Here is a 23,990-nt window from a genome sequence, read left to right on the forward strand (position 1 = left end):
ACCACCTCTCATGGATTTAGAAGCGTGAAGCATCGTTTTACGTGTGGGCTAGAAGGAGTGCATTGATCCAGTCGTCATGTACAGTATCGCGGTATTGGCGGTGGTGGTAGGGTGGGGTGCTTGTGTCTGATCTAGGTGATTCTGGCATGTTGGCATCGGAATCTAATGCTGCCGTGGGTTGGCATCACCTACAAGGGCGTCTGGATGGCGGCTTCTTTGATGTCCTCAGCCATTTTCAGCAGGCTGCTGGACGCTGTTGGAGAGAGATCAGGAATGCGGACGCCCGCCGATATCTGTAGGACCCTGCCACGTTCACCTGGAACCAAATTAAATGAATAAAAAGAAATGTATATTATATCATGTAATACATTTAATTTGTTTGGCTTTATTGTATAGCACAGCAGAGAGAGAGAGAGATAGACAGACTGGCATTTATACAGAGATTAAGAACAATACACAACTCAAGCAAAGAAGTTTAAGCAGTAACAGCCATGACCACAACAAAGCACACAACACAACAATGCAACACCAAAGAAAAGGAAACAGGCAACGGCACAATAAATAAAGTGCAGTGTGGGAATGGAGTACTGATTTATACTTTATACTTGTCACGTGCCATAAATAGCCGATCTACAAGCTCACAATGCATTGCGAATACTCGCGATGCAACGCGTTGCGAGTTTGTAGATCAGCTGTTTTTGGCGCGTGACACCATCATAAGACCGACTATATTAAGCATAAGAGTCTGCTCATACAGTATACTGCAATATAGTAGAAAAAGAAGTAAACAGGGAAGAGAAAATTTTACTTTTCAATACAACAGATCTTTTCCATTTAAAGAAAATGGCTTAAAAGGACTACACCATGAATTTAAAAAATAATAATAATATTTAATATCATATTGTTTATGTCCCTCAAACGTTTTTCAAAAGGTTTGAGCCTAAATCAAGCCTCAGATATACTCATTCCAACTAACTTCTCTCTGGCTTATAAAGCACTTTCACCTGCAATACCACATTGTCCTGTTTAGGGCGGGGGCGCTATTGAGCCAGTTTGTATGCATGTTATCTCCTGGTTCTGTGTGGAAAAAGTTAAACAAATGAATAAGAAGAAGAAAAAAAAAGAAAAAAAAATGTTTTCTTTCTTTTTTTTGGTTGGAACTGAAAAACGGGAGGGATTGTATCCTGACGTCGGGGACCAAATCAGTTTGGCCTGTTTTGAGACCAATTTACAGAAAACCCCAGATTTGCTGTGAAAGCCTGAGTGTTCAAACTGGGGTATTTTTGGGATAGGAGAGGTAGGGGAGACCAGAAACACACAAAAAAGAACAAGTTAAAATTCATGGTGTAGTCCCTTTAAGGCTAGTGGGCGGGCAGTTGGGCCGAATATGGAGTGTGTCGTCTAACCTCAATGTGTCGTCATGGCATCACTGATCAGGCAGAAACAGTCAGCTCCATACAGTATACTATATGGGCACAAAAGGGGGCTCATATACAGTATACGGATGACATCAGTGATCTCCATATATTGGCATAAAAGGGACAAGGACTGACGGAGACCGAGATCTCCATATATGGGCATATTGGTCGGATCGGCGGTGCGAGGTAGATGTGAGGGAACTCTATACGAACTCTATATAAATGTATATGCGTAGCAGCCTGAACCTCTAATTCCCTGAGCCTATACACAGTATTCACAGTAGGTGTGCTGTGGGCCTGGGCCGTTCCGTGATTATTTTCTCTTTCTATCCTTTGTTGTTCATATTGTGTACATGCAGATCGCCTGCCCTTGGAAACCGTATGATTTTGAATAGTGAGGAATTCAGTTACTGAAGAAAAGGATGTTTCATTGGCAAACTGCGGACAGTTGTGTTGGAAAATCGGCGGGCAGCAGGTGGTTTTATTTCTTTGGAAACAATCTCCAATCTGGCGCTCGAAGCTCCCACTCTCTCCTCTGAGGGGGTGTCCATTTTGTTGCCTCACCTGTTGTCTTTGCCCCCTCCTCCGTCTGCAGCCGCACTTCCACACAAAATGGAGCCTCCTGGAAGACCTCCAAGACTTCGCCTCCCTCGATCACCATTCTCGACGCACCACCTGTCATATACAAACAGGGTTCAATGTCTAATCAGGGCCATTCATTCGCTCCCTTGCTGCAGGCAGAAAGAATAAAGGGAACATTTCAAACCGCTTTCCATGTACCAACTGTGAATACTCAAAAAAGAAAAGAAATTCAATAAAACAGCGCACGCGCTCATTAACAGCCCTTGAGCGAGAGTTGGAAACCCAGTGGAATGGGTCAGAGTGTTGCGGCGAGGAAGACGGCTCTTTTTATCGCTGGCTTCCTCTTGCTTCCCTTCCTCCCCCCTCCTCCCGTGCCCTCCTTGCTAGGTTAGCAAAATTAGCATACAACGGCATGGAAGAGGCTTTTTGGGAGCGATCTCGGAGGCAGCCGCCGGGGTCCCACCTCATGCATAGATCATACCGCTGCCATTAGCATGTACACCAGATGCCTTCTGCCTGACAAGACGGGTCGAGACGTGTCATGTCGTGTCGTGGAAAATGAAGTTATCATGTCATGTCTTGTCATACCACATTGTGTAGCTGTCAATGGAAACCTGAACGGGAGCAAAGGTGGGGGCACGCAGTAGCTTGGACGGACACAGGTTTGTGCTTAGAGTTAGGTATTGCCTGTACAGTAGGAAGGAATACTGTACATTAGGAGAGAGGCAACCTTAAGGCATGATCAGTTCCTCCCCTCAATCACACATATTCTTACCATAAATCACCCTGCTGAACCTCTAACCAACATTTGACTCTTTGTAGGCCTATTGTTGGTGATATGTTGCTCATGGGAGCGCTCCATGAGCTAGCACTGAGCAGCCTGCCAACCAACCAACCAAGTGCCAAGCAGCGTCCATTATCTACCTGTGCATTAGCATTCAACAGAGGAGCACAGGTGCAGCAGGCATTAGGCCTCATAATGGCCAATGATGATCAGGGTTGGAGCTATGGGGGGAGGAGGCAGTAAAACAATGGGGCGAGAGATGAGAGGAGGGATAGATCAATAACACCTTGGGGGGGCGGCTCCTTGCTGACAAGCGGCATTACCATAAAGCAGCAACAGATGCCACAGCTGCCGGATGCCTAATCTGGGCAATTTACGCCCCTGTCAGGTCTGCGGCAGTTCAAATGAATCAGACAGGGGCACAGCTACCAAGCTACCGTGCCTCTGCACACTAAACGATAAGAAAACACACAGACACTGGTACTGTAGGTGTGAGTTGCACGCCGTCGCTTGCGCCTGCTGAGGACGGTGCGGCACATCGACGCAAATATTTCAGATCCACCGTACTCTCTGCAGGTGCGTGCACGTGTGTATACATGCATAAACTTTAAAGGGGAATGAAGATAATCTCGGTGGCGGACCTCATCGGCAGGGGTATGTCAAGGCTGCGTACGGACCTAGTGCAGGGCTTGGCTCTTGGGTGTGGGGTGGGGCACTCTGCCTACTTATTCCTCCACCCCACTGGCCTGCAGGGGCCTAACCTGTCAAGAAGTCTTTTCTATAGGAACCTCTGGCTGTCCCTGGACGTGGACGTCAATGCATGCCAGGCCTATGGAATGTGTTAAAACATGAGGCGCTATGATATCTGTCTCCAGCTTCCATCTCCCCGCGCTCCCCCACTAACACCACCAGGCACACTTTCATCCCTCCCTAAGGACCATCAATAATGCAATGTGAATCTCCACAGGACGCATGTGTACGTACTCACACAAACACCACATACGCTCAGACACACACACACACACACACACCACTTGCTCACATACAGTACACACACACACACATCACTGCGTCGTATCTCCCCCCTCCGTGTGTGATTTATACACTGGCACTTTGAGGGGGGCTCCTCTATCGGAGGTCATTATCATGCGAGCAGGCACATCTGCAGACATCAATAAAGTGACAGGCAGGGGGTCCTGGGGGAGGTCTCGGGGTCACAGCCGAGGGGAGCCCCCGGTGTCAGCGGGGACCCCCATTCCAACTGTCGCAGCCTTTGCTTGGCGAGAGGCCAGACTACAAACGGTGGCTGGAACGTTCCAGCACGGCTGTCAGTCAGGCAGACAGGCGGTCAGTCAGTGGCAGAGAAAAGAACAAGGGGACTCAGTAGGACATCTGTATTAACCACTTAAAGCCCTATATATACACGGTGTATGGCGAACAGCGGCAATAGCAGATCTAGGAGCTCTCAATATGCCGCAATGCAACACGTTGCGAGCTTGTAGATTTTCTATTTTAGCTATTTCTTTAGGAAGAAAAAGATTTGCGAAAAAATGAAAGCCCCCAGTTCTGACTTATTTGTCGAAATAGGCACGCCAGGTTGAAGATGGTTAACAGGAGAGAGGCCTGGGTAGCCGTCCTCAGACTGTATGGATGCGGGCTATATCCTAGAAAAGGAGGAATCTTATTCATTTAAATAAGATTCTTCTTTTCCAGGATACGGCCTACTGCCTTGGAAGTCTGACATAATGCAGAGCACATACCTTGGCCCCGAATTATGTACATTTTCCTTCTTGATGCAGAAGATGAATGGAGTTTCATATAATCATCCCTGTCACAGTCTGACTTTCCAGCTGAAACAATTATTCTGCTGACGGCAAGAGAGCACTGCTGCACACGTTATATACAGTACAGTGGGTCGCACAGGCTAGCGGTTCTGTGACCCACTATGGGTGGCTAGCCTCTTACAATTTTTGTAGATAATGAAAAATGTGTGAAAAGCCTTTCCTTTTTCTCTCTCTCTCTCTTTCTCCAGTGCGCGCACGTGTGTATATATATATATATATATATATATAAATATATATATATATATATCTCGTATCAATTTTTCTCCTCAGCGGTCTGAGCTTGCACATGGTCATTGACCACTGGCATATGCAGAGAGCGAGAATGCTAGTTTATTTATTTCTGTAAACTCTAACTCACAACTCTGCTGTGGGAGGAGACGGGGGAGTGACTCAGCGAGCAGTACCAGGGTTAATTCATCTGTGCTGTATGGGCTTAGGGATATACCACAGAGAACGGCAGAAGAGAGAGAGCTGGCTCAACGGTGTAAAGTTATAAAGGACTTTGATTTAAATGCAGGGCAAACAGCAAACCCAGCAAGGCTGAGCTACACGTGGCATACAGTATATAGCCTTTGTGAACCAATGTGTGTATGTGTGTGTGTGTGTGTCTGAGCTTGCACATGGTCATTGACCAATGGCATATGCAGAGAGTGAGAATGCTTTCACTAGTTTATTTATTTCTGTAAACTCAATTAACCCATTTAGACCTGGAAAGCCTATACGTTATCATACCTTTAAATCCGGGAAAGCATCTGTGTCATTTTAGGGTTACTCTATATCGTTGCTGTCGGGCAGAAACCTCTTATCTCAATATTCTAACTTTGTGTTTTTTCTTAAATTAAGGTCCTACTTGATCACACTACAGCGTCACACAAAAGTATCAAACGTAGCAGATTCACAAGAATTCAGTCATTATAGAGGTGAGTGGAATCGCTGCGTTCATGATTTGAGGCATGTTTAAAGCGAACCACTCCTGATTTGCATGATGTTTGGACAAAATCTGGAGGAGTAATATCAAAAAATGTGTTTTGCAAAAATCTGCCTGCTGCAGGCACTATGATGATAGGCCAATGTAAAAAGAGTGGCATTTCTTCCTCGGCCTAGTGGGAATGTGCATGCAAAGTTTTGCGGCATTCGGACACTGCGTTCCATGATTTGAGGCATTTTGTTCAAAACTGACCACTCCTGCAAACTTTGGAAGCAAATCTTAGCCAAACAGGATGGAATATGAAAAATCTGACAGATCCGTCTTGATCTCATGACTATAGAGATACTGTGTACTGATTTGCGTTATGTTTGGACAAAATCTGTAGGAGTAATTTGTTGCATCCAGGGAGTGTGTGCACAGTCTCATGTTGATTGAGCCAACGGTGCTGGAGATTAGCTGTTCACAGACGGACGGATACAGTACACACACACACACGGATGTACGTACGGACGGACAGGGTGCCTGGCCTTCAGCCTGGCAGAGACAATGTGCTTTACAAAACATCGACAAAAATATTGTATTCCCTGTGCAATCATCACTCTGAATTAATATAGGCAATGGATTCTGACCTTGTAGTGCGTGTGTGCGTGCGTGCGTGCGTAAATGTTTTAAATATGGATTGTGCGCCTAAATGTTTTAAATATGGATTGTTGAGCCTTATCAAAGAAATGTTACTGTTACTTTGTACCAGACAAAAGTTATGTAGAATCTTGAATCTCACAATTTAAAGAAATATGCTTTTAAATTACTTGGAGAAAACCACACGAGGGAGACCAATTTATACCATGTATGTCTCCCTAAATATCTAAATGCATCTCAGTAAATCTCCTCTGTTCTTAAATGACAACGAAGGCTATGGGGAAAGAGAGAAAAAAAAGAAAAAGAAAACGCATGAAAATACTCCCACGTCTTTTTGGTTAAAATAAGAAAAAGGTTGCCATGTGCTGCCTGATAGTCATTGCCATGACAACAGCACATTTTGTTATGCCTAGGCATAGACATAGAATTACACACCATAACTCAAGGCAAAATAAAGCCAATAACAGAACAGAACAGAGGTGTCCAACACAAAACGCTGTGTGGGAGAAAAGGCTAGCATGGTGGGTACCGACTAGGTACCAAAGCGTCACTGATGGAGCGTGCCTTGCCCAACTTATACGTCTTCATACAACGGTGTCACGTGCTGAAAATAGCCAATCTACAAGATAGTGACCTTGTAGATCAACTATTTATGGCAATTTATTTTTTCTACAGTAAAAGCCAGTGTAATTATTATTATTATTATAATCATTCATTACTGTCAGTTGTATACGGTATATACTATCAGTGAGCATCAAAGCTTGGTGGCAGAAGGGAATAGATTCATCTCACTGTGTCAGGGCTGTCTACAGCCTTTTTCTTAATTCCGTTTGAAATGTTTCCTCTTTGAGGTACATAGGCTCTGTTTTGTGCTCTATTCAGAAAAATTCAGAGGGAATAATGTAGCAGAGAAATGATGAGGTAAGAGAGATGCGTTGGACTTCTTTTTGAGATCTTCAGGCAGGGCCCACCACACCATTAGATTAGCAAAATCAAGTGAGCTTTTTTTTTAAGCCAATGGGACCGGGAGGGATTTTTTAAGCAAAAGCTGACAAGTGGCAAACTCTGATACTGCCGGCGACCAATTATGGCCTTGACGCACGGGCTGGCTCATGGAGGTAGTTCATGATGTAGGACACATAAAGGACACCAATGTGCGTACTCTATGGCAGGGGTTCCCAAAGTTGGGGTGGCGGGACACTGACGGTGGGGTCTCGAATTTATTTTGGGTCATCAAAAATATTTTACACACCTGAATAAAATTCAACAGAATGATTGAAATACAATCTAAAAATGATTACAAATAGCATTTTAACCATAACTGTTACTGGGTTAAACAAAGGATGTATATGTAAGGTTAAAATGATGCAATGAAGAATGTGTGGAATCTTACAATATTCACTGCTCACCTGCGAGCCCTCCAGGAACGCTTTCACAAGTTTTTCCCAAAGGAAACAGCACCAGAACAGTATGACTGGATACGATCACCATTCACTGTGACAGAGCTGTGCAACACCTGTCATCCGACCTGGAGGACGCACTGGTTGTGCTGTCAAGCGATCGGACCTTAACACATTGACTGCCTGATATTAAAACATAGTTTTGTATCCCCATGCCAGCGTTTTTTACCTTGGAAGACACGTTGTGTACACGGAAGTAAACAAAGAAACTCGCGCACGTGAAGATATTTTTTCCACGGCGGGTGAGCATTATCATTGAAATGTATTGACCACACGTGGCCAGGTTTGGAGAGAAGAGCCGTGCGCAAACCTGCGAGCACAAGAAAAGCTTGTGAACAATGCCAATTAGTTGTGGGCCCACTTGCAGTATCCACTTGCAGTATTCTCGCAGCCCACCAGTGGGTCCCAGACCACAGGTCTAGGGTGGCGGCCTTCTGCCTCGACCGTGTCGGGGGAAAATTCTCCACTCACCCAGCGGTCTCCCGTTCATCCACAGTCCCTCGTACGTGACTCCCGAGATGTGGGCCATCGTCCCTTGTCCGTTAAACAGATTGTTACGCCACTGGCCCTGAGCACAGAAACAGCACAGTGACAGAGTTTTACTGATATGGTCATTATGAAGGGATTCTGTTTGATTAACAACTTTCAATCCGGGAACACTTCTGTGTCATTTTAGATTTTTAGCTATAACCATTATTTTTATACTTTAGCTATTCAAAAATAGCTAATCTCTCAAGAACAGATTCTGCTCTCCGCTTGAATCTGTCGGGGGGGTTCGTCATAACGTGTACGCACTGGCCTACAAGTGGGCGTGCCTTCAGATCAGGAAGCAGGCCGTGCTTTACCCAATCAAATGTAGTGGGCGGGATTTACTGTCTGTGCTCTCGCTTCCCACTGAAAACAAACCGAAACTCATTTAACAATAGCGTCCTCGGAGCAAACAAAACCACGGAAAGATATTCACATTTTAACTTGCTCTTTCATCATAGAAACAAGTGGGCTTATAACAAAAACGATCCATGTTCTCTGGGAGAAGTGGTGTTAGTGTTCCGTGTAGAAATATTGTTAGTGGGAATGAAAACATAAGCGCACCACCGGAAGTGGAGCGCTGAGGGTAGACCAAAAACCCCGGTTTCCTTGCGCACAGGTGCTACGTTGAGCTCCTCCCAGAGCCAAGTGAAAGAGTAAAAAACAGCAGAGGGTGCTGTTTTTCCTTTTTATTTGGCGATGGGTTCCCAGATTGAAAAATAGCAGAGCTACAAGCTCATAGCGCGGCACCGAGTGCCACGCTACGAGCTTGTAGATCTGCTATTTTGGAAAAATCTCATTTGTGCAAATCTTTCAATACTTTTGAAAGAAACATTCATAATACAGTACTGTACATATAAATCATAACATCTCAAAATAAATGTTAGACAACAAGAAACCAACCACCAGATATTGCACTTGCCCAATAGCACATTTTGTACTTTGTATTGTAAAAAAGGTGAACAGAGTTTTTGATCAAATAGCGAAAATAGACGATCTACTGTAGAAGCTCACGTGTCTCAATGCGACGCATTGTGAGCTTTCGCTTTTCGCCTATTTTCGCCAAATGTTTGCCTGTTACGACATGCCCACATTACGATAGGGACGCTAAAAGGCTTCATGTGATTAAGCATAACAACGTCTGACATGGGACTTGTGAAAAATAAAACATCACTGCTTGGACTGACAGGCTCTATTAATTATCCGAATTTTGGTCTAAAGGGTGAGCTATATTGGCTGCAATCCTGCTCCAAGGCCTTTGCTTGTTATTTCTTGAGTCCATGCCAGCTGAACTTTGCAGGCTCACGGTGGAAATACCAAAGATTGTTATATTCTGTATGCATTCACAGCAGCCACATTAAATCATAGTAAAATATTTACATGTTGCCAATGGTACAACCTACAGTACCTAACCTTTTTACATCATTTACACTGCCTGGGAGTATTACAAATTATACTGTAGTTTAAGATCTGGTCTAGTGTTTTTAAGGGAGGAAATCATGGTAAGGTTTACAGGAAGAGACAGATAATATGAAAATATAAATGTTACATAGTGCTGCTGCCGGCCAACCTTGCGCCTGAAAAATCTCCATGTATAATATTTGTATGTTTTATCATAAATGAATGCCCTACAAGCTCACAACGTGATGCAACGAGTTGTGAGCTTGTAGAGCTGCCATTTTTGTACCTATAAACTAAAGACATGCCCATAATATGGACGCCATGTTGAAAGTGGTTAAGTCGGTCTCTGGATTTTTTAATATTTAACCAATGAAAAGTATTAAGAGCTTGTGAGTTGTAACTAAATATTTACTACTTCGGACACGAAGGTTCATTATTAATTTGCAGGAAAACAAACAAACAAAAAAGTATTGGACATACAAGGTTTCTGCCTGACAGCGACGATATAGTATTGCATATTAAATGTAACTACACTAATATGCGAAACACGTACAGGAGCATGGGTGTTCATGAGCAAGTTCTCTATGATATGTACACCTATCACGCAGACAGCGGTCTATCTATCGCCATTAAGGAGTCTTCAGTCAAATGCAGTCCATTGAGAAATAGGCAGCCGCACATTCCCTGAATAACTAAAGGAAAGCCACACTTCAGAAAAACTGCTGAAGCTTGCACATCACTTGTAATGTATGCAAGGGAAGGGTGCGCTCGTGTGTGTGTGAGTGAGTGAGTGTGAGCATGCGCGCGTGTGTGCACGCTGTTTCTATGTGCATGGGTGCATTTTCGTGTGCGTGAAGGGTGGGATACTATGAAGGAGTAAAGGATAGAGAGAACACGGGAAAGAGCGAGCAAGTAAGACAATGAATGAGGAAGAGGGCCGGGGAGAAAGAAAGTGAAGAAGAAAGAGAGAGGGGGAGAGAGAGAGGGAGAGGGAGAGAGAGAGAGAGAGAGAGAGAGATAGGGAGGGAGACTGTCAAAGTCAAACAAATTCAGAGGGATCAATGCACAGACTTTGCCTGGCGTATCCCAGGGAGCAGCAGACTCAAAGCTCTTCAAGCCTGCACTTCAAAGTGGTGACACGTCCATTAGAATTTCTAATTCTGATCGCATCGACAAGCCTAGGGCTAAGGCACAGGCGAAAAAATAATGTGCAGAGGAAAATCTAGGCCACTGATGAGAGAGAGCGAGAGAGGCAGAGAGAATGAGGGAGAGACAGAGAGAGAGAGACTTGAGGAGAGGAAGGTGGAGAAACATTTTACTGTACCAAAAAAAAAGAAAGAAGTATGAGTCATCCTGAACCTAACCTTCAGTTATCACACCGGCCCCGTAGTGTTGTTGGAAAAGAAAAGAAGTTTAAACCACACACTGGCAAAGTTAGCAGAAAGGGAAAAGATAGTTTGTGTACTCTTCTAATGCTGGCCTCGCATTAAGAGAATCATTTATGGGGAAGAGAACTGCCTCTCCCGTCCTGCCTTCATTAATGACGGAAAGTGGATGAGTGTCTGGGGAATGCGAAGTGGTTAAAGGCTCCCCTGCGCTGGATTTGAATCTGCAATGTGAGCCTTTCCATCTGTACCTCCCATGTATCCTATACTCTATAAGCCATCTGAAGCTGTCCGACTGTCTGTCTCAGGAGAGAAAACAGAAGCAAGGCAGGGTGTAATAACGGCGTGGCTTCCATGTGGATCTCCGACGTCATGTTAGTGACGACAGTCCTGCACAGTTGTGGGATCCGAGATTAATTCACAAAAGTGTGAAAAATATTTACAAAGAATATTCACAATGTGAAAAATATTTATGGTGCTCATCAGTCGAGTGGTCTGTGAGATTAGCTACAAACAACACAGCCTTTAGGAGCCACGCCATAAAAAGAGTTGACAAATTCACCTCACAGAGTCAGTCAACCTGCTTACCTGGACCGCATCTGTGTCACTTTAGATTTATTTGGCTATTAAAAAATAGCAGATATACAAGCTCATAGCGCGGCACCGAGTGCCGCGCTATGAGCTTGTAGATCTGCTATTTTTGAAAAATCGTGAAAAAATATTTTTTTTTATTTTTTTCAAAAAACTGTTAGGATTTAGATTTTTTTTAAGAATCGCCTCAGGTCTTAATGGGTTAACAAGGGGAGAGGGCTGGGATAACCATGACCTCCCCTCAGCCCAGTAATTATTATCCCACTACATTAGCGCTAGCGGTCACACTACTGTCCACACACCTGCTAAGTGAAAACACAGGATGTGTGGGTGACAGCAGACGACCGACCGTCTAAAGAACGCAGGTCAGCACACCGTGGCGGCGGCATTGTAACCGTGCTGAAGGAAAACGCCTTCGCTTTCGGCTTCTCCACAGCCCCGGGCTAAAAAATGCTGGGACTCAGGCCTGCCGGATTTAATTCATACCCTCATTTCCGCTTTCATAATAATCAATAAGCAGGCTTTTAATTTGTTTGGAGGGGGGTATAGAGGGAGAGAGAGTGGGAATTCTGTGGGATTTACATCTTAATCTGCTTAGCTCTGATTTATACTTGGTTGCGCGGTGGTGTCACGCACTGAAAATATCAGATCTACAACCGTCACAACATGTCACGTTGTGCCGTGTTGTGAGCTCGAAGATCCGATATTTTCAGTGTGCGACACCAGAGTGCAGCTAAGTATAACTCCCCCCATTAGGCACTTTCCTCTCCACCCAGCTAGTGGCTGCTGGGGTTGAAGGGAATGCGTGCTGTCAGGAGCTGCCTGCCAGTGAATCAATACTGGCCTTTCTCTAGATATCTCTCTCTCTGTCTCTCTCTCTCTCTATCCCTTTTTACCCCCTGCTTCCTTAGCCACAGCGCTAGGCTCCCCTGCCAGTCCAGAATCAATGAGTCCTGAAAATGATTACGGGTTCAAGTTCAGGTCAGGGCTCGGGTGGAGTTTGTGTTCAACATTCTGATATTAAAGGGAAACATCGCGATTTTCAACATGGTCTCTATGTGCAGTATTTGTCGTAGGGCTACGGTAACATTATGCTCGCAGCCATATAATACCACATGAAATACGGCATATGAAACATGCCGAAAAGTTGTAGTTCCATCGTGTCACTGACAAACCAGAGACTGTAAAAGAAAATATGGACAGGGTCACCGTGACGTCATGCATTGATTGTGGAGTCCCGTTTTGAAGCCTCGAGTTTGGCTACTTGACCGTCGCCATATTGGATTTTGCCATCATGTCTCTTTGTAACCAGAAGTGACCATATTTGGACAAGAGGGAGCTTGATTCATTCTATGTGCTGGCCATTAGATAGAATGCAGATATTAATTACTTATACATTGGCTTCATTTTTCAGGATGAAAGCTTCCTACTTGGGTAAAATAAAAAAAACTGAATGTGAAACCCTTTTCATACTTTTTAGTATCACCCTGGGTGACAGTGACATTGACCTTGCTTGCTTTGTTAAAATAGCGATCTTACCCCCAGAAAATATGAACGATATTGATGTAATGGCACGACCACATGGTCGTGCCAGGCAGTGGGTTGCCAGTGGAATGCATCATGGAAATTGTAGGAACATAAGAGAATGGACGAAACAGACAGAAAGGGGAATTGTGTCCATCAAAATGGGTTGTATTGTAAATATTGTGTGTAGGCTATGATAATCATAAACTATGAATTGAAATACACAGCACGAGTGTTTAAACCACATAAACCCTAGCATCCCTATTCTGGGCATGTTATAATACTGTAGGTTAACATTCTGCAAAAATAGGAGAACCGTCGGCAAAAATAGCTGATCTAGAAGCTTGTAGACCGTCTATTTTTAGCAAAGATATTTGGTGTAGAGGGGGGAAAAAAAGAGGGGACCAAGTATAGACCCCTGGGGTACCCCGGTCAGTGAAGGAAATGCACAAATGAATGTATTTGTACTTGCTGTGGAGATACATTAGAGCACAATACTACATTAGAGCATGATACTACAGTAAATAGAAGGAGCCTGGCTGCTGTTGTCCAGTGGATAGAACAGTTGAGCCCGAGTTATACTTAGTTGAACGTGGGTGTAGCGCACCAAAAATAGCTAATCTACATGCTCAACTATGTGTTGCGCTGCGCTTGTAGATCTTCTATTTTTGATGCTGAACACTGGCACACCAACTAAGTATACAGTCAATCAGGCTTTGGTCTACTCTACTGGAACATGGACTGCATTCAACAAGCTTATGACAGGCCAGTCAGTATACTATTATACTAAGAATGCATAGTGGATTGGCTGTACATGTGTCTATGAGTAATGATTTGTTCACCATCAGTACTGCATGAATCTCATGGTAACAGAGTGTACAACTGTCTGTAAAAATAAAGGCCCTCAATAGAAATACAATTGCACCCCCTAGTGGCCTCCAGTGCACATTAAAAACCTAATATCTCCAGGCAAAATGAGGGAAAAGATCAAATGTAAAAACTAGGTAAATTATTTCAGTCAGGTGTCTTAAGGCATAAATTAGTTTTAGAATTTGTTGTACCTTTGTACTGTACCTATATCAGGACAACCTAATCTAAACAAAGAAAAGGCCTTTGCACAGGCACTTTTTTCATGCCAGAAATGGAGGGTTAAGCTTAATTTATACTCCATCGTACCACAGAGTATAAATAAAGCTTTGGACTCAGTAATATTTATAGACCACTAAAGTGGTCCAAAAGAATGGATTCTGGATCAGACTCCGGACCGTTTCACCCTAATGTAAGAATGAGGGTGTAAAAAGATTGCCTCTACCATGACTCATGTCTAACGCATTGATTATTTTGCTTTTTGATGATTCCACAGTTGCTGTATACTTTTCTTTATTGGTTGAGGTGGATTCCGGTGAGATACAGTATTACAGAAGGCCTTTATCTCGTTCAATATGTCATCTGAAACCCATTTGAAACCTCTTTATATCCATGTACGAATGTATCTGGCGTGAGCAGCACATATAGAATCTTCTTTTCCATTAGTTCACGGGCTACTTTGTGCTGATGCAGGACCATACAGTATTTCCAAAGTGTCTTGGATTTATATCAGGTGTTAGATGTCTTTTCTTAAATGATACCACCAGTCTTTTTTCACATTTACGTCCACGGATGCAATCCATCTTTGTCAGAATGTGGTCAAGTAAAAACCAGACGGGGTCTAATAGCGGCGTGGCTTTCCCTGTGCGGTCAGCACTTGGAGGCCAGTCTGGAGCCTTGTGGAACTCCATATTTGGGACAGCCGACCCCTTCCGTGCCACACCGTAGTGTAAGGAGTGTGGGGAATGTTCCTGCAGTACTCTATGTCATCAATATAAATTGTCATCTCCAAATTTGAGCAGAATTTGGGGGGGGGACATACCAGAGTTAGTAGAGATTTTAATATGTTTATGGCGTGGCTCTTCAAGAGGCTAGCCGTCTGTCTGTCTGTCTGGAGCTAATCTCACAAACCGCTGGACCAATAAGCGGCAAACGTTGTAAGCTCGCTTGCCAGTAGGCCACAAAATTACCTCCACATTTTTTTCTCCACTTATGTTTTATACTTTTTTTTATATTTAACTTTAAACAAAAATCCAAAAATAGAGATCAATGGGGCTGCAATTTTTCTGAAACCTTTCCCAAATGTCATTTATCAAAATTATTTTTAGCGTTTCATTCTTAGTCAACTTTAATAACTCAGTGTACAGACAAACGTTGTTGTAGTCAGCTGACCACTTCTGTGCGACACAATGAAGACAGCTATCTGGGTGTATTCTCAAAGCATTCACATCAAGCATTCACATCAACACTACAGAGGCATGCAGCCTTTCAATCATACATCAGCACATCAGACCAGTATGGACTGACCTCGTAAATCGATCCATCTCCAAAGCGCACGACTCCGTGGCCTTGCTTTTGGTCCTGGATCCAACCTCCTTCATAATGATCCCCATTCCTGGACCAGAGAGAAGAAAAAGAGGCAGAGGTCTCAGGTCTCACCACGTATGACAGGGAAGTTACATTTAAGATATTTAAAAGGAACTAATGGTCGCTTTGTACCTGTCGTGCATCTGACCTTCACCGTGCCTCTTGTTTTGATAAAACGACCCCTCGTACGTGTGTCCGTCCTTGTCCACGAGGAAACCATGGCCTGTTGGGAACCAAAACCAGAGTGAGCTGTCGTTAGGTTTGCCTTGACATTCAGGCTATATCATCAAACATTGGCCGGGATTGTCCCGGTTTCAAGCTGCGTGTCCCGAGTCCCGACAAAATATCTCTAAAACCCTAATATGTCCCTCAGAATTAAAATAATAATAGTTATAGTTTTGTGTGGTTGCATAGACGATTATCATGTTCTTTTCATGTAAACATGCTCACCAATCAGAAAACATGAACAAATGCATTGCGTATCTTAATTCAATGCTGTGGCTGATATTTGTCAATCAGTCGTTGCCTGTATGCAACACCTATGGTGCGTATACGTGTGTGCCCTTTTGAGCTTGTAGATTGGCTATAGGGCTAAAGGTGGCTGCATGCTACCATTTTAGGTGATCATTTTGGAAACGTTTTCACCTAAAAGGTGATTTTGATACTAGGCGCTCATAGTCCGGTGATGTCAGTCAGTAAAAGCAGAGAGATGTGTTGAGGTGAGCGGTGACTCGCTCAGTGACGTCATGTTAGTTTTCCATCCACCGTGGTGAGAGGGTGATCACCGAAAATGGTAGCATGCGCACCCCTTAAGTGGTTAAATAATTGAATTTCTGAAATAATATTAGCAAATAATATAGTACTCCATGTTATATTTAAAGCAAGATTATCACTGCTCCCACCTATGTTGCTGTGGTTTACATTCAGATAGTATGCTGTTTTTAAATGGTTTCAGTACGTGCATGCTGTACCTTTTAAGCCTATTTTTAACATAAAAATGTAATTAAACTGAATCTGATATCCAGCATCTTTTCCCAGCAGACATTTTGTAAACACAAGTGAAGGTAATACAATTAATTGTGGGTGTGCTTCTTTAGGTGTTACTGTGTGCCAGCATGAACAGCTCCTGTGCAGTTAACTTCATGCTGGCACACAGAAAAATGTAATGAAACACACTCGCAATTAACATTATTACCTTCAGCTGTGTTTACCTGTCAAACTTAGCTGCTGTGAAAAGAATACATTCAGTCCCCGTGTGGCAGCTGGGGCTGCCAACCCACGGCTTGTGTCTCATCAAAAGATATTGTAAAAGGATGGATACCCACCATCTCTTTGGCCAAAAGAGAACTGGCCCTCATATCTTTCACCATTGGCTCTCTGCATCACACCATAACCGTTCAGCTCACCTCCACTGAACTGCCCAGTGTAACGATCCCCTAAAGAAGGGCACAACCAAAATCTATTTTAGCACCACCATGATACTGCACTTGCAAGTCTAAAACAGTGAGGATTAGTCAGTGTTAATCGGAGTCAAGACAAAATTGCTAAATAACATAATGCTCCTCTAATAGCGTAGTTCTTCAGCGGCACAGCCTCTGGGGCAGAGAACCAGATCCACTTTTGGGTGCTGAACCACAATATGAGAAATACTCAACAAATGTTGAAGCTACTGTATTGCATTACCATAATTAAAAACCCAAGGGGTAATTAATTAAATAGTTTTTCTTACCTGTCTTAGCCCAGTATCTCAACCCATTTCCCTCAATCTCCCCACGGATAAATTCGCCCTCATAGTAGCTCCCATCCTTCATCAGCAATTTGCCATTGCCTGGACAAAAGACAAAACAAACCAGAATATACGATTGTAAGCATTACTTGGAATTTGGCTTTCTATAGCTGTGTGCAGTCATGTTGATAATACAAAGTATTTGTTGCAAAGGGTAGAGTAAAATAATATAAACGAGACTCCACAAGACTGAAGATGTCATAATATTTACAATGCACAGGTTGGTTGATGTACAGTAGGACTTGCTGAAACTGAACAAAGCACACTGTATGCATGCCATACAGGTCTGTGCACATACAGGTAGGGTCAACATTATGTCTGTGACTGAATTAATCAGATTGTTGAATTAAATATAACTTTTATAACACAACTTTTTGACTCTGCAAGAGTAAAGTGTTGGTGGTTGTGATTCAATTGCATTACAATTACATAGGGTGCCTTAGGAAACACGAGAGCACTGGAGCACACTCAGGGTGCTTGTTCGGAAGTTCAGAGCGGTGGAGCTTCACCGTTCCATGTTTCAGAGTGCATGGAGTTTGAACAATGGAGAAGGATGTATTTGTAAAATGCGATGATTGCAGCTTGTTTGGTAGGCAACTCTAGACCAGTGGTTTTCAAAGTGGGGTCCGGCGACTCCCAGGGGTCCTTGAGGAGGTTCAAGGGGGTCCCCAGCTAAATTAAGTAATAGCATCAGGGTTAAAGTTTGAACCTCTTTAACCCCGTTTTATACTTCAGCTATTAAAAAATAGGGCATCTACAAGATAATGCGTTGCATCGCGAAATTTGCTTTTTTCAAAACATTTTGAAAAATCATTAAGATTTTGTAAAAACGTTGGGAAAATGTTAAACATTTTTAACATAAATCTTCTCTTATGGTGTATAAAGTATTTTCAGTTGAGGGTCCAATTGGGTCCTTGACATGAAAAAGTTTGAGAACCACTCAATGGAGTTCAATGGTCAGGTGGCGCCATCTTGTGAGGTTTTCAGCTATTACTTTCAATGGTGTGTGACGTCACGTTCTCTTTCTATATAGAAAGTATTCAATATGCACCTGCAGTACACATAGAAAAACAGGTAATAAAGTAAAAGTATTGGTAATTGGAATTACTCAACTAAAGTAAAAGTACCTCAAAATTTAGTAAATGTAATCAGTTACTTTCCACCATGGACGCTGGCAACTCTGGGTAACTTCTTTAAAGTAGGCTAAATTAACAAGCTAACTCACCATGTTTTTCTCCCATAGTCCATTCTCCCTCATATCGAAAATAGCTGTTTGGGTAAACATACACGCCAAAACCTGCGGACAATAATGTGGATGATTACAGTTACAGCATCACTGCAGCGTCAATGGACAATAACTTGACTTGCAGAGAGATTGAACTATAGCTCTGCTGTGGTTGACAGACAGTGCAGTTGAGTTAAGTGCAGGCTTTTGGTTACCGTTTCGTTTCAGATCTTTTACATCCCCAACATAATAATCCCGAGCGTTTCTTGGTTGATTTTTGACAACAGCGGACATGTTGCTTCGGAATGCGTCCTTGACAACGCGATTGACAACCAAACCAACATCGCTCTTGGGGCAATGACGTCACGTCAAGTCGAGCTCAGCAGCTGCGACTGTTCCGTGATTAAAAGTTTACAGAAAACTCCATACCGATTTCCTTCGTTTGTGCATACCATGACAACTATCACGCTAATGTGATACTGTTGTGTGTGTCTCTGTATACCAACTGAGAAATACCTTTTCAAGACGTCCCATGTGGCAGGATTGGCAGCCAATTAAATTAATGAGTCAATTGTATATACTGCATGCTAAAGAGCAAGCTCTTGAGAGCCCCCCCCCTCCCCCTCTCATAGTATATTTATTCAGACATGGCTTACCTTATATTCGGTTTGTAGTATTATGTGGTGTGTGACACTGTGGTATGACCAATAAGCAGTGATGGAAAGTAACTAAGTACATTTACTCAAGTACTGTACTTAAGAAAATGTTTTAGGTACTTGTACTTTACTGGAGTATTTCCAATTTTCAAAACTTAAACTCCACTACATCTCAGAGACAAATAATGTACTTTTTACTCCACTACTACAATTATTTGAAAACTTTAGTTACTAGTTACTTTGTTGACTCTGATTATTATTACAAAACATACATTAACCACTCCAGCCATATACTTCGGCTATTTGAAAATGGCCGATCTACAAGCTCACACCGTGTCATGGTGCGACACGTTGAGCTTGTAGATCTGCTATTTTAAAAAGATTTGTATACATTTTGAAAACATAAAATGGGACATTCTGCATAAGAAGTACTTTTACTTTCGGTACTTTAAGTACATTTTGATGCCAATACTTTTGTACTTTTACTCAAGTAAATTTTGAATACCAGACTTTTACTTGTAACCGAGTATTCCTACATTGTAGTATTGATACTTTTACTTAAGTAAAAAAACTTGAGTACTTCTTCCACCACTGCCAATAAGTCCCTGAAGACTCTCCAGCCGGTCCAGAATGCAGAGATGCATGAATAATATGGGAACTAGAAGAGATCATGGGTGCGTTCGGAAATACAGCACTGAGCGCACTGGCCAATACAAACTAATAGGCGAGTGTGCTCCGGTGCGCAATTTCCGAACGCACCCCATATGTCATCCCTTAATTGGCTTCTCTGCACTGGCTCCCTGTAAAATACAAAATACTACTTGAAATGATCCCTTCTCACCTACTATGCCCTTAATGGTCAGCTCAGCCTGCTGGAAGAAGACCAGTGTACACCCACCACTATGTACTGTAGGTTTACTTGTATTTCCAAGAATATCTACAGTAAGAGAAGAGTGGGAGGCAGAGACTTTAATTACCAGTCTCCTCAACTGTGGGACAGTCTCCTAGTTTTGGTCTGTGAGGCAGACACGCTCTACGTTTAAGATTAGGCTAAAAACGTTCCTTTTTGATGAAGCTCATAACAGCTAGGACTGTTAGGCTTGTTAGACTTGGTTGTTAGAGGGCTTCCCACGGCTCCACTCTCCCTCCTCTCCTCCTCTCCAATCTCTCTTTTTCTCTTCTCCTCTACCACCCCCTACCCTTCTTCTCCATCTATCTGTGTCGTTCTTATCCCATCAGTGTATGTTACTAACACTTGTATGCATTCATGTCTCATCAATTCATGCCACTAACTCAACTTTCGGGGAGGACCCCTTTCCCATAGTTTTTGTGTGTTCTCATTTTGCAGGCTCCCATGGATAGCTATTGCCACCCGCCCTAGAGCTTGGTTCTGCTCGAGGTTTCTTCCAGTATTTCCTTGCCACTGTCAGCAATGGCAAATGCTGGCTCATGGGGGAAATATTGGGTCTCTGCTTTGCTCTCTCCTATTGTAAAGTGTCTTGAGACAACTTTGTTGTGATTTTTCTACTATAATAATATTTAATTGAAAATTAAATTATAGTGTTGGTAGAGCAGCGTTTGTCTTGTCTGTATGTACATGTATCTATTGCATGTATTATTATTGTGTGCACCCAAAATGTTTGTATCCCTGTGTCGTCAGTCCATCTTTGGCTAATCTCACACACTGCTGGATCTTTCAGCGGCAAATATCTTGAGCACGCTGCCAGGCCAAGGAATGGAATCCTGTAATAGTTTTTGCGATTTTTGCGTGTGTGTGTGTGTGAGCGTGTGAATATTTTATACATTGTGACATCAGCATTTCACTGGGAAGATATGCCGCTACTAGGCGGCAATTTGTTTTCTTTTTTTTCTAGTGGGTACGCTGTTTGTTCTTTTTTCTTTTTCAGTGGGCTCATTGTTTTTTCTTTTTCTTTTCTTAGTGGACTTGCTGGTAACGAGAACACTCGTGTTAATTCTTATGTTGCTGCTGTTCTTAGTCTTGGCTGCCAGTTTCCCCACCTGATGTATCGGAGTCCTGACTTCTCCAGACACGTACTTCAGACCAGGCCCTAAGTCTAAGATGTACAGGTTGTGGACATCATTGAGTGTGTTACCTCCAAAGAAGATGACACGATCTCCCACCACACAACAGCACATCCTAGACATCATACACGGGCCACTCCCCTTGGGCTCAACCTTCTTCCAGTATTGGGTCTCTGGATTGAATTTCCAAAGAACATTGAAGGTCTGATCCAGACAAAGGCTGCGGCCACCAAATATGTACAGCTCTCCATTGTAGCCAAAGGCTGAATGATCTCCATCGTAGGCAAAGACTGAATGATCCTTGCTTTCTTCTTCTAGAAGAAAACGTGCAGAAGGTGTGCTCAGCCAGCAGTTGGTCTCTGTGTCAAACACACAGATGTTGTACTGGTCGCTGACCTGGTCGCCATGGCCTCCAAATACAAACATTTTTGTCCCGATGATGGTGGCAGAGTGATATTCTGAAACGGGTGAGGAGACGTAGGCAAAGCGATGTTCTGAAACAGGTGGTGGAGTGCCTCTGGTGTTAATTAAAGACCAGACCATTGTGGTGGTGTCCAACTTGTGGATGTCATTGGTACGTCCGGTCTGCTTGTTAAATCCTCCAAAGATATACATGGCTTTCCCCAAGACACAAGCTGAGTGGTCGATCCTTGCCTCTGGAACAGTCCCAGTAGTCTTGGGCTTGAACCAACTATGGGTGTTGACATCAAATGCATAAAGCACGTTGCAGTACTCCGACGTCTTAGTAATGCCCCCCCAGATGTAGATGATATTGTCTATCCGCACAGCTGTGTGGCACCAGCGCACTGAGGGGGTACTTTCTTCTCCTGCAGTTGTCACTATGGGCAACTTCATCCAGAACAGGGCCACTGTGTCGAAGATGAGCACCTCAATCTGACCCATGTGGGTCTCCCTGAAATAGTCGCCTCCAAAGCAGTACACCTTGTGGCCCACTGCCACAGCAGCGTGACCACATCTCTTTGGTCCTCTGTTCAGTTGCAACGTCCAGGCCAACATGTCTCCTTCGATTTCTCTTTCAATTTGTCTCTCTCTCAACATCGCTTTAAATACTGTAGGCCGCTCAGAGCTGGCCTGACATCTCACTGACACACTATAAACAAAAGGTGTTACCACGCAACGCCGATTTTTGCAGGAATTAAACTCATTTCTCATGGGGATCCTTGAGTTCACAGTACTGAGCTGGCCAGAGCTGGTCTGACGTCACACAGACAACAAAGTGTTTTGCTGCGCAACGCCGATTTGCGCAGGTGTTGTTTGTTTGTTTATTTCCCTCACAAAATAATTAAAAATGATAGGCTACACGAGGATTCAGTAAAATGTTAAGGAGAAAAAACAGGGAAACTTGAGAAGTGTCATTCTCCGAGTAAACATTTTGGAACAGTAGCCTACCAGTAGGCTCTTCATTAGCTGTATAACTAAAATGGCACGTGTGTTCGGACACCGGCTAAACCCCCTTACAAGGAAGTGAACTCATAGCTGACCATTATCAATAATAATAAAATGCTTACCCCATGCCCAGGAGGAGATAAGCTGCTGGAACCGTACGGTGATGTGGACTGATCTTAGCTGACCTCCAGCTTTCCGCTGGCTACGTTCCTTCTAAAAAAATCTGTGGTTCCCAAACAGTGTAACATATAATATAACATTGTTCCAACTCAGTCTTTAGATCCTTTAAAATTTGCCGGCTACGAGGCAGCCGGAGCATTTGTTTTCCTTTAACAGCGACAGACTGAGGCTGCACGGAATTCATGGCACTGGATTTTACGGATTGGACTACATTTCACCGAGAGCTCCGTTGAAATTCCGGAGTTCAAATTCCAGAGTTAACTTTTTGAAAAATCTCCAAATATGGGCATAAAGGCCAAGGGGACAAGGTCAGACGTCCATCCTTACATTAAAGTTGGCTTAAGGGAGGAGTCACCTGTGGGCGGGCGGACCACTGACGTCATTCTGACTCGGCCATAAACAAACCACCTCACTCACTATGACAACATAAACGTCACTATGACACCATAAACAAACCATGATATGATATATGGGCATGCCCATATATGGGCCTATACTATACTGATGACATCATGGATCTCCATGTATGGGCATAAAAGGGACAAGCACTGACGGATACAGATATCCATAGGCATAAAAGGGACACAGGTAGACCACTGGACCGATCAGTGGCAAAAAAGGTTGTGCATACTGACAGTAGGCCAAAAAGTACCTTCATTTTTATCACGTTTCACACTTTTTAATTTTTAAATTGATGCAATCAATGGGGCTCAGATCAGGCTGAAACCTTGTCCAAAGTTGGAGTCATACATGTCATAGACAACAGTCACAGGTTATTCACTGTGAATAACCTGAAGTCACATAAAGCCCAAGATCCATATGGTAGCCACACTGATCATCCCATGTGGATCTCGAGATCCATGATCTGATTTTTAATCATATAATGATCAATAATGAACCTGTTGTAAAAGGACACAGAAATAAAACAATCTGATTTGGAATCGCTGGGTCACAAAAGATTAAGTGGATTTCGAGGTACTAGGTCTAATCTAGTCCCCAACATTTTATGCTGGGGACTACGGATGAAAATCCTTGCTAAATCCGGTGTATTCACGCTACATCATGTACTGTGTGTATCATTAATATGCGCTGTCCCGTCCAAATAAATAAGCAAATAAAGTCAAGTAATATTTCAACATAACCCTCATCATTCAT

The 23,990-nt window shown here is 43.2% G+C and overlaps 1 protein-coding gene across 1 annotated transcript in view; it reads right to left on the reverse strand.

Annotated features, from left to right (window-relative positions):
• The window catches only part of LOC308096512 (MORN repeat-containing protein 1-like), a gene marked incomplete at both ends in the record, with an annotated part of 62,687 nt that extends 40,422 nt beyond the window's left edge, over positions 1-22,265 (reverse strand). Inside the window, 11 exons of the mRNA XM_080443932.1 lie at positions 193-316; positions 1,983-2,093; positions 8,127-8,223; positions 15,479-15,566; positions 15,671-15,761; positions 16,864-16,974; positions 17,268-17,366; positions 18,550-18,621; positions 21,155-21,340; positions 21,490-21,562; positions 21,972-22,265. Of these exons, the coding sequence (XP_080300058.1) occupies positions 193-316; positions 1,983-2,093; positions 8,127-8,223; positions 15,479-15,566; positions 15,671-15,761; positions 16,864-16,974; positions 17,268-17,366; positions 18,550-18,621; positions 21,155-21,340; positions 21,490-21,562; positions 21,972-22,265 (1,346 nt within the window). The remainder of the gene's footprint in view (positions 1-192; positions 317-1,982; positions 2,094-8,126; positions 8,224-15,478; positions 15,567-15,670; positions 15,762-16,863; positions 16,975-17,267; positions 17,367-18,549; positions 18,622-21,154; positions 21,341-21,489; positions 21,563-21,971) is intronic.
• Between the last annotated feature and the right edge of the window lie 1,725 nt (positions 22,266-23,990).

The sequence above is a fragment of the Gymnoscopelus braueri genome, assembly GCF_963280865.1.
Source record: "Gymnoscopelus braueri genome assembly, chromosome: 12".
In the NCBI taxonomy this organism is placed as follows: Eukaryota; Metazoa; Chordata; class Actinopteri; order Myctophiformes; family Myctophidae; genus Gymnoscopelus; species Gymnoscopelus braueri.